The sequence below is a fragment of the Cimex lectularius genome, unplaced genomic scaffold, assembly GCF_000648675.2.
Source record: "Cimex lectularius strain Harlan isolate CLEC.00 unplaced genomic scaffold, Clec_2.1 scaffold41, whole genome shotgun sequence".
Lineage (NCBI taxonomy): Eukaryota > Metazoa > Arthropoda > Insecta > Hemiptera > Cimicidae > Cimex > Cimex lectularius.
Genome location: NW_019393011.1, coordinates 358,906 through 371,466, shown reverse-complemented (window position 1 = coordinate 371,466; position 12,561 = coordinate 358,906). Strand labels below are relative to the sequence as shown.

At 33.6% G+C, this 12,561-nt stretch overlaps 1 protein-coding gene across 1 annotated transcript; it reads right to left on the bottom strand.

Annotated features, from left to right (window-relative positions):
* Positions 1 to 433: 433 nt before the first annotated feature.
* Positions 434 to 6,022, bottom strand: LOC106665408 (uncharacterized protein C45G9.7). The gene is made up of 4 exons (XM_014391821.2): positions 5,826 to 6,022; positions 5,573 to 5,701; positions 3,244 to 3,321; positions 434 to 1,288 (listed from the first exon to the last, which is right to left on the bottom strand). The coding sequence occupies exons 1-4, from the start codon at positions 5,880 to 5,882 to the stop codon at positions 1,178 to 1,180; spliced, it is 375 nt and encodes a 124-aa protein (XP_014247307.1). The 5' UTR covers positions 5,883 to 6,022; the 3' UTR covers positions 434 to 1,177.
* Between the last annotated feature and the right edge of the window lie 6,539 nt (positions 6,023 to 12,561).

The window sequence follows — 12,561 nt, the reverse complement described above, 5'->3', positions numbered from 1 at the left end:
TAATACCTTAGGCATATAAAACATTTTACTACCACATTTTTAAAATGTTGTATATAAATACCTTAAATTTTATGTCTTTGTTCTTTACTTGTTCATTGTATGGAAAAGCAATTTATACCCTTTTCCAATTACATACAAATTCTGGAGGCCATATCAGCCCATTCAATCAAAAAAATAAATAAATAAAATAATAAATGAAAAAACATTTGGAAGTATTAAATTCACAAATTTTGTGGTCCGTTTGACCAATTAATATATTACAATTAAGGTTTTTGGTTGAGATAAAAAAGTCTAAAAAAGTGAAAAATGGCAAAAAGGAGGGAAAATTCAAAAGGTGCGGTTGACTTTTTTATCTCAACTAAAAACCTTAATTAATTCTAATTCTTTATGTAGTTTTTATTGAATATAGAATAAGGTAAGAAAATACTTTCTTTTTTTCAACATAGCTTTTATTTGCTTTTTAAAACTCTACATACATATACAATTGTAATTGACTTGGTAATAATAGTTTCACATCATACACATTTTTAGCCAATTTACATTGAAATTTTGTCCTTCATGAAAACAAGGAGGTAAGGGAACAAATGGAATATTCATGTTGCTAAAACACAACTTTAAAATAATTATGTTTATACTTATTAATATTGAGAAACTGATATTAATACATGAATTTTTTTTTAAATAATAAGAAAACAGATTGAATTGTTCAGTTAGACAAAAATTTCACAAGGTATTAACATCGTTTAACAACAGCTTACTTATAATCAACCGGATCTTGCTACACAAATATATGTCAAATCTGTATATAATAAAAGCATGCTAATCCTGTTCCATTAAATTATACGTTTACTTATAAATATATAACAAAATACAAAAACTATGCATGCAAAAACTATGGAGCTGTCATATAATGTTGCCCAACAATTTGAGCTTATCACTAGAACATACCCAATCATAAATAATATACAATGTGCCATTAAAGAGAGGAAATTGTAATTCCGCCAGAACTGGTAGTATCTTGGTTAATGGCACAATGGGCTTTAAATTAAAAATTGGTAATAAAATATAAATACATCATAATAGAAAATTTCAACTCCAAATAATTTGGTTTTGCATGTGCAACAATATGCTGTAATTACACAGTAAATTAAATACAATTAAAGCAGGTACATAGAGCTTATGTTGAAGTCACCCCTTTCCGAGCAACAAGAAGATTTAATACTGGGAGTTTCTTAATATAGTCAACAGCTTTTTTATGTGTTACCATCGTAAAATCATATCCGTTACACTGAAAACACAAATAAAAATAAGAAAAAACATGGTTCATTCAAAAATATATATTTACACCACTAAAGTGAATGACTTGAAAGAGAGTTTGAGATAGATAGATAAAAATATAGATAGTGAGAAAAAGAAATACAGAGAGATAAAGAGAGGGTTGGTGAATGAGAGTTAATGAGTGAGTGAGTTATAGATAAATAGAGAGGAAAGAGAAAGAGAGAGACAACAATAGAAGAGAAAAAAGTATATACACACAGTCAAAGTCTGTCTGTCAGAGGTCATAGCAGAAAGAAAAAAGAATATATGGTGACTTAATAGGTTATAAACATAGGTTGCTACTAAAAATTATAAAATAAAAAATAACTAAAATTAAGGAAGCATAAACTGAATATGAAAATTAATTTACACTAAAGGATAAAATAAAAATTACTAGAATAAAAAAAGAACAGAAAAAAGAAGATGTAAATTAAACATTGATTATGAATAAAACCGGTAACAATACAAATAAGAAAAATATTGAAATTGAATTACATTAGAATAAATGAAATTAACAGAAAAATGTAGCAAATTATAAGAAATAACCCACTAATCCTTATTTAAAAAATGGAATCTATGAAGAAAACAAAAAGCATTACGTTAAAAATTAAATTCCTGAACTAATTCATATCTGCAATTCCAGGCGTGACAAGCATATTGGATTAGTTCTTTTGGGTTTTTTGTTCCATTCAAGTAATTAATCAAAGTATTTCAAGGTAAAAAGAAACAGCCCAAATGTAGTTGACAGATTTCAGCCAGGATTGAACACTCATCTAGAAAATGAGTAATATTTTTGATCGCACCTAAGTTGCAGAGAGAACAAATCCTAGAACTTCCCCGAAACCACGAGCTAAATTCAGATGTAATAGTGCGCACTGCATTTTAAATAGCCAATACAAATCATTTACTGAGTAGCCATTTAAATTATCTTTGTAAAAATCAACCAAGATAACAGAATGATTAAGTTCTTTATATAGCAATGAATGAATTTTCAAATGGCAACTCTCACTATTAATTTTGGAATTTTTTTTTTTTTTTTGAAATTTTATTGATGAGAAGAGAAAAGTGAGATTCTCACTCTAAAGTATTTTAAAGAGGGAGAAAACATTTCATAGTGAGAAAGAATGAGTGAGAAATAAAGAAAAATGGTGAGGGAGAGAGAGAGAAAGTTTCAGTGAATGAGTCTAATCTTTTCCCCTCAATAGTAAAATAATGTAATAAACGTACAAAAGCACGTAACAATCACTATACTAGCAAATATTTGAATTTCTGGACGATTTGCTATTATTGCGCTATTGTTGGCGTTAACATTAATACATCTGGTATAGAGTAAAACGTGTGAAATATTGAAGACTTGTTGCTAAGTGTTGGTTGGACCAAATTACACATTGTTCTCGCTCACTTTCCAAATGTCTCAACACATTCATCCAATCTTCACTTTAAACAGAATATACATTCCCTACATTTACATAATATCTATTGGAAAGGAGAGGAAGGAGGGAGGGAGGGAGAGTGACAGAAAAAGAGAGAGAAAGGGAATAGTGTGGTATAAATAAAAATATTAAAAAGAAGTGGTCATAAATGAGATCCTAGCTAAACTCCTAGTGATCAATTTTGATCGAAACCAAAAATCTCTGCAGGTGCTAATTAATAGGCTCTATTAATATCAAATAAGACATACACTCATAATTAAACAAAGATGTTGATGGACAGACATACTAAATATAATTAATTAAATTAATTATTCTTTTTATGTAAGATCTTGAGATGAAAAAGGGATTCGAACTTACGACCTTTGGCTCACTACACTGCTTGAACTATTGTGACTTTCATCTCAGCCAAAAACTTTAGATAAAAAGAATAATTAATTAGGCTAAATATAATGTTGTTATTTGCATTAGTTGAAAAATAAAATATAAAACTTACTTGTAATATTTTATCATGCATTCTTAGACCAGACTTTGAGGCCGGACTCCCCTCATGCACCTCGGTGACGTATATACCCTAAAAATATTTTTGTTAAATTATAAATGAAGGTGTATTAAAAAATAAATTCCTATTTTTATAGTAAATATACATAATATATATTGTGTACACACACACACACACACACACACGCACACGCACACACACACTTTTTTCTCTTGCTGTCTTATAAGGCTACCTTATAGAAACTTATTATGCAAGGGTGTATTATTTATAACTTCAAGTTCAATAATCAAAAATCATTATAATAAACTTCAATTATACTTTTAGAATTTAGCAGTTGTCATTATTTCATAAAGGGTTTTTTTTTTTTTTTTTTTTTTTTTTGTATTTTGTTTCAATAGATAGTAAAAAATGTGTCAATTGTCAAGTAGCTCAATCAATCTTGATAGATAACAACTAATGAAATGAAATACAAATCGAGTTTTGAAATTAAATTAGTCATTGTAATACAAATGTTGCGATATCAGGAAGAAAAAAAAAATAGAACTGAGAATAGGATGGAGAAGTGACTGAAAAAAACAACAATTAGTTGCAGTTCTAACAAACTACCAGAACATTATTTTAAATGAGATGAGTCATCACATGACTCATAACTGCGATAGCAGAAAAAAAAATGTTGACACACAATGACACCAATAAGAATATAAATTTAAATACTTGGCGACAAACAAGCAAAAACTGTTTATTTTAATTGTAAATATCAACATGTCAAGTTGTGATAATTATTTTGGAGGTCTGCAGCATTTTGATTAATGTTGATATCTATGATGGAAACAAGTAACAATGCCAAACCTAAACAATTGTTAAAAGTTTTTTATAGGACGCCAACCTTTCTCCACTGTGACCTATATATTGTGGAACCCCTAAGATTATGTCCGTACCATGTAAAGTGCACTCCCCCCCAAAAAAACGCAGTTTCTATGGTCCCTCTATGTATACATTTCCTTAGTATAAGAATTTCTTTACCAAAGTGACCAGTCCATTAAATAGCCAAAGCGCCGGATGTAACGTGCTCTATCATCCACCAAAGAGAAGGTAGTGGTCGACCGTGATGTATGACGGCTAGAAGAGATCATTATATTGCTCTTAACACACTATGGAGCCAACATTTAATAACTTCCTTGTTAGGACTGACTACAAATGGCCTGTAATGAAAGGGTGAGCTCTAAAAGACAGAAGGCTTCATGAGAGCAGCCTAGTTTCTAGACAGTTCTCTACTACTGGAGAGACATTGTGACTATTCGCAAATCAGCATCTCACTTAGACAATTGAAAAATGGGGGGGGCTACTTCCCAGATATGTGCTGTTTTGGTTTGTACCATTCAGATGACTGGGACCCTGTGCTTTGCTTCATGTGCCATGTGTGTAACAGCTTTTTCAAAGGCAGTCAGTCATGGTTCAGGATGGAATCAACATCCATGCCCGTACCGAACTGATTATCATACAGAATGGATCTTTGACTGTACTAAGGTACATTGAGGAAGTTCATCTAGAAGCTGGAATCCCATTCGCTCCATTTATTGTGGATAAATTCGCATTAATACATAATAATGCTAGACTGCGTGTAGCTCGATGTCACCCATAATTACTTGAAAGATGTCGGGATCACCTCAATAAATTGGCCTTGTTCTTCCGACATCGTATAGAACAATTATAGGACATGATAAAGAGACGGGTTAGACATCATTAACCGCCTCCAACAAGCTTTGAACAATGGGATTGGTTTACGTTAAAATAAGCATGTTGTAATTAACATAAAAATAACAAACATATTTTGAAATATACAACAAAATAAGAGTGCCCGGTTTATTGTCTTTAAGTTTATGTCAAAGCGATACAATTTTGTTATGCAACCAACATGGTCTTAGATTTGATCAAAATTGTGCAAATCGTTAAATGAAATGTCTATCAGTTCAGAGTTTCCTTTAGATTATTTTTGTGAAACATAAAAACAGAACTGTTTAGGTGAAACGGAATCAATAATTTGAAATTATGTACACAAAAGATGTCAAAACTGTTTTTTCCAAATGCCTTTAGGTTTTTATCAGCTACTGCAGACCCAGTTCAATACTGTACTTGCATTGGCACAATCAATGGGGGTCATGCTATGCTGAACCTGTATCTTCGAGGAAACAACAGGTTTCCAATCAGTTCAGCATTTTCCCAATATAGGAAGTGAAACTGCAGATTTAAAATTGTCAGTGATCTTGTGTTAAAAGTTGCAAAAAAATGGCACATGTGTCAGATTGTAAATGAAATCAATTACGTTGTCAGTGTATCCTTGAGGGCTTTTTCTAAAGTCCTGGTCGATCCCACCTCCGATCTTGAAGCCGCATTTGAGGACTTCCCTGCCCTCGGGGTCGACCCCGGGCTCTTTATGGAGCGTTATCGGTATCTGTAAATCATAAAGAATCTCATAAATCGGGTGTGTGAAATCGGCAAATCTCCGATATTGGAGTGAGTCATCCGACTATAAAGTTTCGCAAAAATACGACTTAATAATATTAGATACAACGTACGCTCAGGCACTCCATGGCAGTCCCCGCCTGGTGCTGAAAGGCCATTTTCGCGCACATCCTGCTAGTTTTTGTCTGCTTACACTATCCAGGAATTAAAATATTTCTTGGGGTGGCCTTTTTAAACGAACTGAACTCAACCTGAAATATAACATCAACACTAATCAAACACGACTGTTCGCTCAAATAGCTGACCATCGATACTAGCCTCAGATCCAAACATTTGGAACTGAACGCCCTCTGGTGAGTTACACAACATTTCTAAATTCAGGGCCTCTCTTGTCTAAAACACAACTAATTTAATTAATTAACTTAATAAAGGGAAAATCTTGCTTGGGCAATGATTTTATGTGTTTTTTAGCCGGTAGTTCAATAATTTGTTGAAGTGGTGAGGAGCGGGCAGAAATATTCGATTCTATCTATCTGAGAAAACTCAGAGAGTTAAAGCTTTCGGTTCCATCTCCTCTTCTCTCTCAATTTCAGCTGGTGTATCAAGGCTATTTTTTTCTTTTTTGACAGGGGCATCCGACAGCTTGATCATTTCAGCCCCGAAGCACTAGCAAAATATTGCAACACGCTCGATACACACATGATCACACCAATAAATATATTCGTACCTATTTACATTGATCGCACTCATACTGTTTGGTAGATGGAGTACTCGATATTCCTCCATCTACCTGTTCCCTATAATAGACTATTCTAATTTAGGGTCGATGGGGTATTTTATCAAATTTCCGCCATCGGCCCAAGTCATACACACAGCCTGAGAGGCGATGGACAAGCTGCTTGGCTATCAGCCCCTCCCAATTCACACCAATAAATACATTCACTCATACAAGACACAGAAACACAAAACACATAACTTGACATCTATATACAATAAAAAATTCCCAATTCCCTTAAGAAGCGGAATAGGGGACCCTGAAACTTGCTGCTGTGTCCGAGAACCCTCTTTAAATCTGGCGGCATGCCTACTCGCACCCTGAAGGGAGCTAAGGCACGACACGCTTCGACTATGTGGGACACATCGAGCAACCTATCTCTGCATAATGGACACCTGTGGGGGGATTGGTCCACCAGCAAGTGTCCATGGACAAGTGTCAACCGAGTATGACCTATTCTTATTCTGGCAAGAACTATTCCTTCTTTAATCAAGGCTATTCTTGGACTTTTACTGTTTTCCATGTTCCTAAATGATCTTCCATTTGTTGTGTTATGGGCCCCTGTTATAGAGAGTAGAAAAGAATAGTTAAAATAATAATAAGGGAAACTAAATGATAAAACACTAAAGTAAACACAAATGCCTTCTATTAGACTATATACAAAAATCAAAGTAAAGAAACTTGCCGACACCTCTGTTTAAATGATACATACAATGATTATATCCCATTCATTCAATTTTGGATTCTTATCAAATGAAATCTGTATTAAAAACCCCAACACAAAATCTTTAAAGAAAATTAAATCAGCTAACTTTGGTTGTAGCTCACCAAGGTAAAAAAACCTTTTTTTATGTGGATCACTGGACAGGTCCATTTGTAGCAAAGCTTGTGTCCTCCCCTCTCCACCATCGGGTGTCTACCGCCTCCAATATGGTACCCAAATTTGGAGCACTCTGACATTTCTTAATTTCATCGATGCTGATGACGCTAAGCTTTACTCAATGTCGTACAAGCAGCATCTCTCTGCTCAATAGTGATCTTCATTCTCTCAATCAATGGACAAGTAATAACAGCATTCTCTTAAATCATAACAAATCCCAGTCCTTATTAATTTCCCAAAAACTCATTAATACAGATTGCCTATCCGCTCGTCATCAACTTTTCCCACATTCCTTATCCAAACACATCAATCATATCCCAAAAGCCTTCAACACTCCTCTAAAATTTATGAAAAGTATTGGTCGAGATAAAAAATTCATTCATCAAAATTTCACAAATATTAATTAATTGAAAAATTGGTCAATCGGACCACGAACTGTAAAGGACTCTTCTAAAACTTTAGCCTTATCCTTCAGAATTGCAGGAGCAAAACTATGGAAATGCTTCCCTGGGAAGTTCATTCTAATTCCTCACTGGTCCACGGCATCTGAGTTTTTAAAACCAACATGAATTCATCTTAGCTCTTCCTGTTCTTTTCCCTGTTTCCTTTTATCTTCTTTTTCAATGTGGTTTCATCATTCAATTCCAATAATTAATATTATTAAAAATATATTATTGACATTATTTTTTTTATTTATTTTTCTTTAACAAGGATTCGCCTCAGTGGAGGTCATATCAGCACTTGGGGTGCCAATGTTTTTGAAAAAAAAAAGTTCATTTGTAAGTATGCCGGGTTCTAATGCAGGTCCGCTGGATTCAAACCTGGAATCTTTACTTTCCAGTGAAGAGTGCCGTGCCAACCCTAAATCATGCGTCACCAACTTCCCTTATTACACTTGATAATATTGTTTTGTATATTTTATTATTATTATTCCTATTATTATTATTATTTTATTCTGTTTAAAAAAATAAATTTATTTCTCAGATAAATACCTGTAAGGGGGCTTAAATCCCTAATCGTAATTTTAAAAGGAAAAAGTAAATAAAATAAATAATCATTCCAGATCACCAATACCAAAAGGTTTTTTTTTTTTTTTTTTTTTTTTTTAAATATGCAGGCCCTTATTTTGAATCAGATAAACCCATCTTTGTGCCAGTAATTCAATAACAGTTCAGTACCAAAATTGTTATGGCAGGTACTTAGGTACTTTTCTTAAGCTCCTTAGACTCCATTCAAAATAACCTCAATTTTTTTAAATAAAAATTAACTGGTTTCATCAAAATCTTTGTTTATTGTGTAAATTGTATGGCATACCATCAATGCAGTTATTTTTCAAGATATAGGACATTACTTTGATGTAAATAAACTCATCTTTGTGCCAATAATTCAAATGCAAGTCAGTACAAAAATTAATTTAATTCCGATCAATCGCTTTTTTTTTCTTTTAAATTTATTTATTTATTTTTTGTAAAAATTAATTGGTTGCATCAAAATCATTTTTCAATCTAAATTATTAACATAATTTTGTAGATACATAGCAAGAATTGTTTTATGAGATTTATCTATGTGGTGTACTGGATGATGAACGTCTAGTTAGGTCATTTCTATTTATTTTGGTTTGCCTATCCTCCTTAGTTTTGTATATCAGATGCGTTTTAACATAAACGTTTTTTAATTAAATTGAGGTTTTGCACTCTATAAAATGTATATACTCAAAAAACCAGAATTAATTTTATGAATTTATGAATTTTAGTTGTTCCAATTTGATTACTGTTATTAGAGTGTATTTTGCTGTCCAATTGACCTGTACTAGGATATCTGTCATACATGACCCAACACTGAAAATGGCAAAATGCCAAAATGTGTCTGACAGTTATACAGTGATAGAAATAGTTTATGTGCAGTCTGGCTTTTGGGTAGTTTCCAATAAAACACCGGCGGGCCTTCAGAATTACCCACCTTGGGTCAGGGTCAGTCCAAGGTCAGACTTCAGTCTTATCCATCCAGCCCTTGAAGTTAGGCTCCAGAGCTATCGGCAGCTAGGTCATTCCAGCCCCCAACAAAATCAATCTTAAATACATTCTTTCCTATTTATATGCCATTCACTCAGTTAGGGTAGTGGAGTATTTCCTCCACCACTCCCTACAAGTGGTATAAGTAATCCTAGGAGGGTTGATGAGATACTCAATATTCCACCATCTGCCCCCACTACATATTCACGCCAGTAATACACATACTACATTCACTCTCTAGAGACATAAAACTATCATTACTATATACAATAGAACGACCTTTTTTCCTCCAAGAATTGGGAAAGGGGACCCAGGTAAACACTGTCGTTCTCAAGAATAATTGTCATATCGAGGGGCATTCCTATACATTGGAACCAAGGAGTTGCACCCTTTCATTAAGACACATTGAGCAATCTTTCTCTGCAAGACATATGCCTACGCAGGCTTTGGCCTAAACCAACCATGTGTCAACCTTACATGACTTTCTTATTTTTAATTATGAATAATCTTTATTGTGTTATTTTTAGGCCAAAATTTCTGAATGTATAGGCTGTTTCGTAAATATGATTTGCATTTCAAAAAAACAGCACCATCTTTAATTTTGATCTAAATTCTAATAATAATAATAATTCTAATAATCTTACTACGCAGTGAGTCTTAATTCCATCCTCTATTTAATTATTCCTGTTTTACTTCCATTTATCCATCATTCAATCGGAAATTTATATTTCCGTTGGTACCGAAACAATCAACTCCTTTCTTTTTATAATTTTTATCTTCTATCATCGGTGGTGTTCGTGATCGGTTGCTGGCCAACAAACCTCATACGGCAGGCTTTAAAAAAAAAATAAAATAAAAATAAAATAAATTGTTAAAGGTATATTTCAAGGGGAAAAGAATAAGGTTGGTTAAACTGTTTTCAAGGGAACGGGCGGGAAAAACGGCGATGACCGTTAAGAGGTCCATAGACGCTCAATATTATTGCACAATGTGGGTTGCACAATATTTTGACGGAGGCCCTACAGTGCTCAATATTATTGCGCAATATTTTGATTTGTGCAATAAATTGTATCGTATGCAGGCAATATTGATGGTTGTGCAATATATTGCACAATCGCGAGCACAGACGTACAACCTTCAAGGCAATATATTGTGCAATTAGTTCCATTGCAATTTCATTTAGTGAAGTCATGTTGAGTGATATTGATTTGTGTTGTGTGATTATCGCTGTGGGTGCCAGTGCGAAAAAGAAGAAGACCTCGCAAAAAGGCTAGTAAAGGTAAGAGCTCTGTACTTTTAATCATAATAAAATTTAATTAATTGGATTTAAGTTCATTATTATAAACTTATTGTTATATATGACAGTATGGAAATTAAATCTAGATTTTTATTATTATATTAATTTTTCCCGTATAAAATGGACGCGGTAACACAACCCTATTAAAAAAGTCCTAAACCATCCTCAATATTGGCGAAAAAGAGGGAAAATTTAAATAGTTATCGGTTGAGATGATGAATTGGTGTCTCGGGGACCAAGTCACAGTAGCTCAGGTGGTAAAGCACCGGGGTACCAATCCGGAAGTCCTGGGTTCCAAGCCCGCTCGTGACACTAATTTTTCGTCTCAACCTACTTTGAATAAAAATAGAAGGGGTTGAGAGATAAGGAATGGAGGATGGAACTTCATCCAAATATGATAGCCTAGGATTTTTTCTATATTCAAGTTCGTTCATTACAATTGCAATTTGCAAGTCATGAAGTGGAAATGTTGGAGTCATCTGCATAAAGGTGGTAGCAATATTGAGCTCGAGCAATATGGATTTAGGAAAGTCATTTATGTAAGCATATAAGCGTGATGTATGCAAGCATTTATGTAAGTCATCAATGTAAGCAAAAAAGGGAAGCGGGTTGCTTGAACCTTGAAGCACTCCAGAAGTGATGGATTGATGAGAGGATAAGGGCTTATTTAGTTCAGAGACTAAAAAACTAAAAGGGGGGAGAATGAGTGGCCATGAGTGGTAAAATTAAAGATCGAGGATAAGGCTGAATGCTGGATGGACGTTCAATGCTGCGACTGCAGAATAACTTCAAACACAATGTTTTCTTTGTTAAAACGGGTTTGAAATTTATGGGCCAAGATCTTAGAATAAATTTTCAATCGACAGTCGCATTTGCTTTTATTTCGAATTGAATCCCGTTATCCAACAGGTTGGCATGGCATCTTAGGTATCTAGTGCCTCGTGAGTGAGGCTTCAGTACATTGTTATATTGGGTAAAATTTTATATCTAAATGGAATCAAGACTCGGGTCATCCTTGCAAACAACCTATTTCAAAAGAAGATTCCATCAAACACATATGTTCTTTTCCAAGAACATTTGTTTCTCTAACCACCCCTAACCAACATTTTGCTTATTTTTTAAAACCAATTTTATTAATTGTAAGTAATCGCTCGTAACAAAACAACTAAGAAGGGGGTGAGCCTGGACCACTGGATTTTGCTGACGTGTTATCTCTAAAGTGTTTAGCTATTTCATAACTTCGTTTCAATTCTGGGCATCTTTACCGTCTCAAATTGTATAGAATGTGCTGTGAAACTTTATGAATTAAAACACGGAACAAATATAGTTAGGATTTAGTCGAAACCGGTGTCAACTCGAACAGAAGGTTGGCATTTGTAGTCAGAGGAGTCACGTTGATGTTTATAGCTATGTAAAATTTCTCCAGTGTATTTCCGGGTCTATGTGCACGGATTTGAAAATGGTTCGCTCATGGTGCTTTCCCAATGGTTTTGCCTCCCTTATCGTTATGTATTTTTGATGGAACCGGTTTGCTTATATTGTAGTATGAATAGTTAGTATGTACGTCGAGAAACCTTTATTAACAAGTCACTGCGGATGACGCTTTTTTAAAACTCCAAATTAACCCTTTTCAGAATTAAATAAACTTTTTAAATTTTAAATTACCCCTTTATTTGAAGCATTAAAAACTTAAGAGATATTAAATATAAATGTAAATTATATTTGCGATTTTTTAAAAATATAAATTAACTTTTATAAGACTACTAGCTTTATAACCCGGCATTGCCCAGGGAGATAATGAAAAGAGTTATTTTTCTTTTTTGGAAATCCGGACATCCATTATTTGCCATATGTCCATTTAATAGTCTCTAAACCCGCCCGGCAC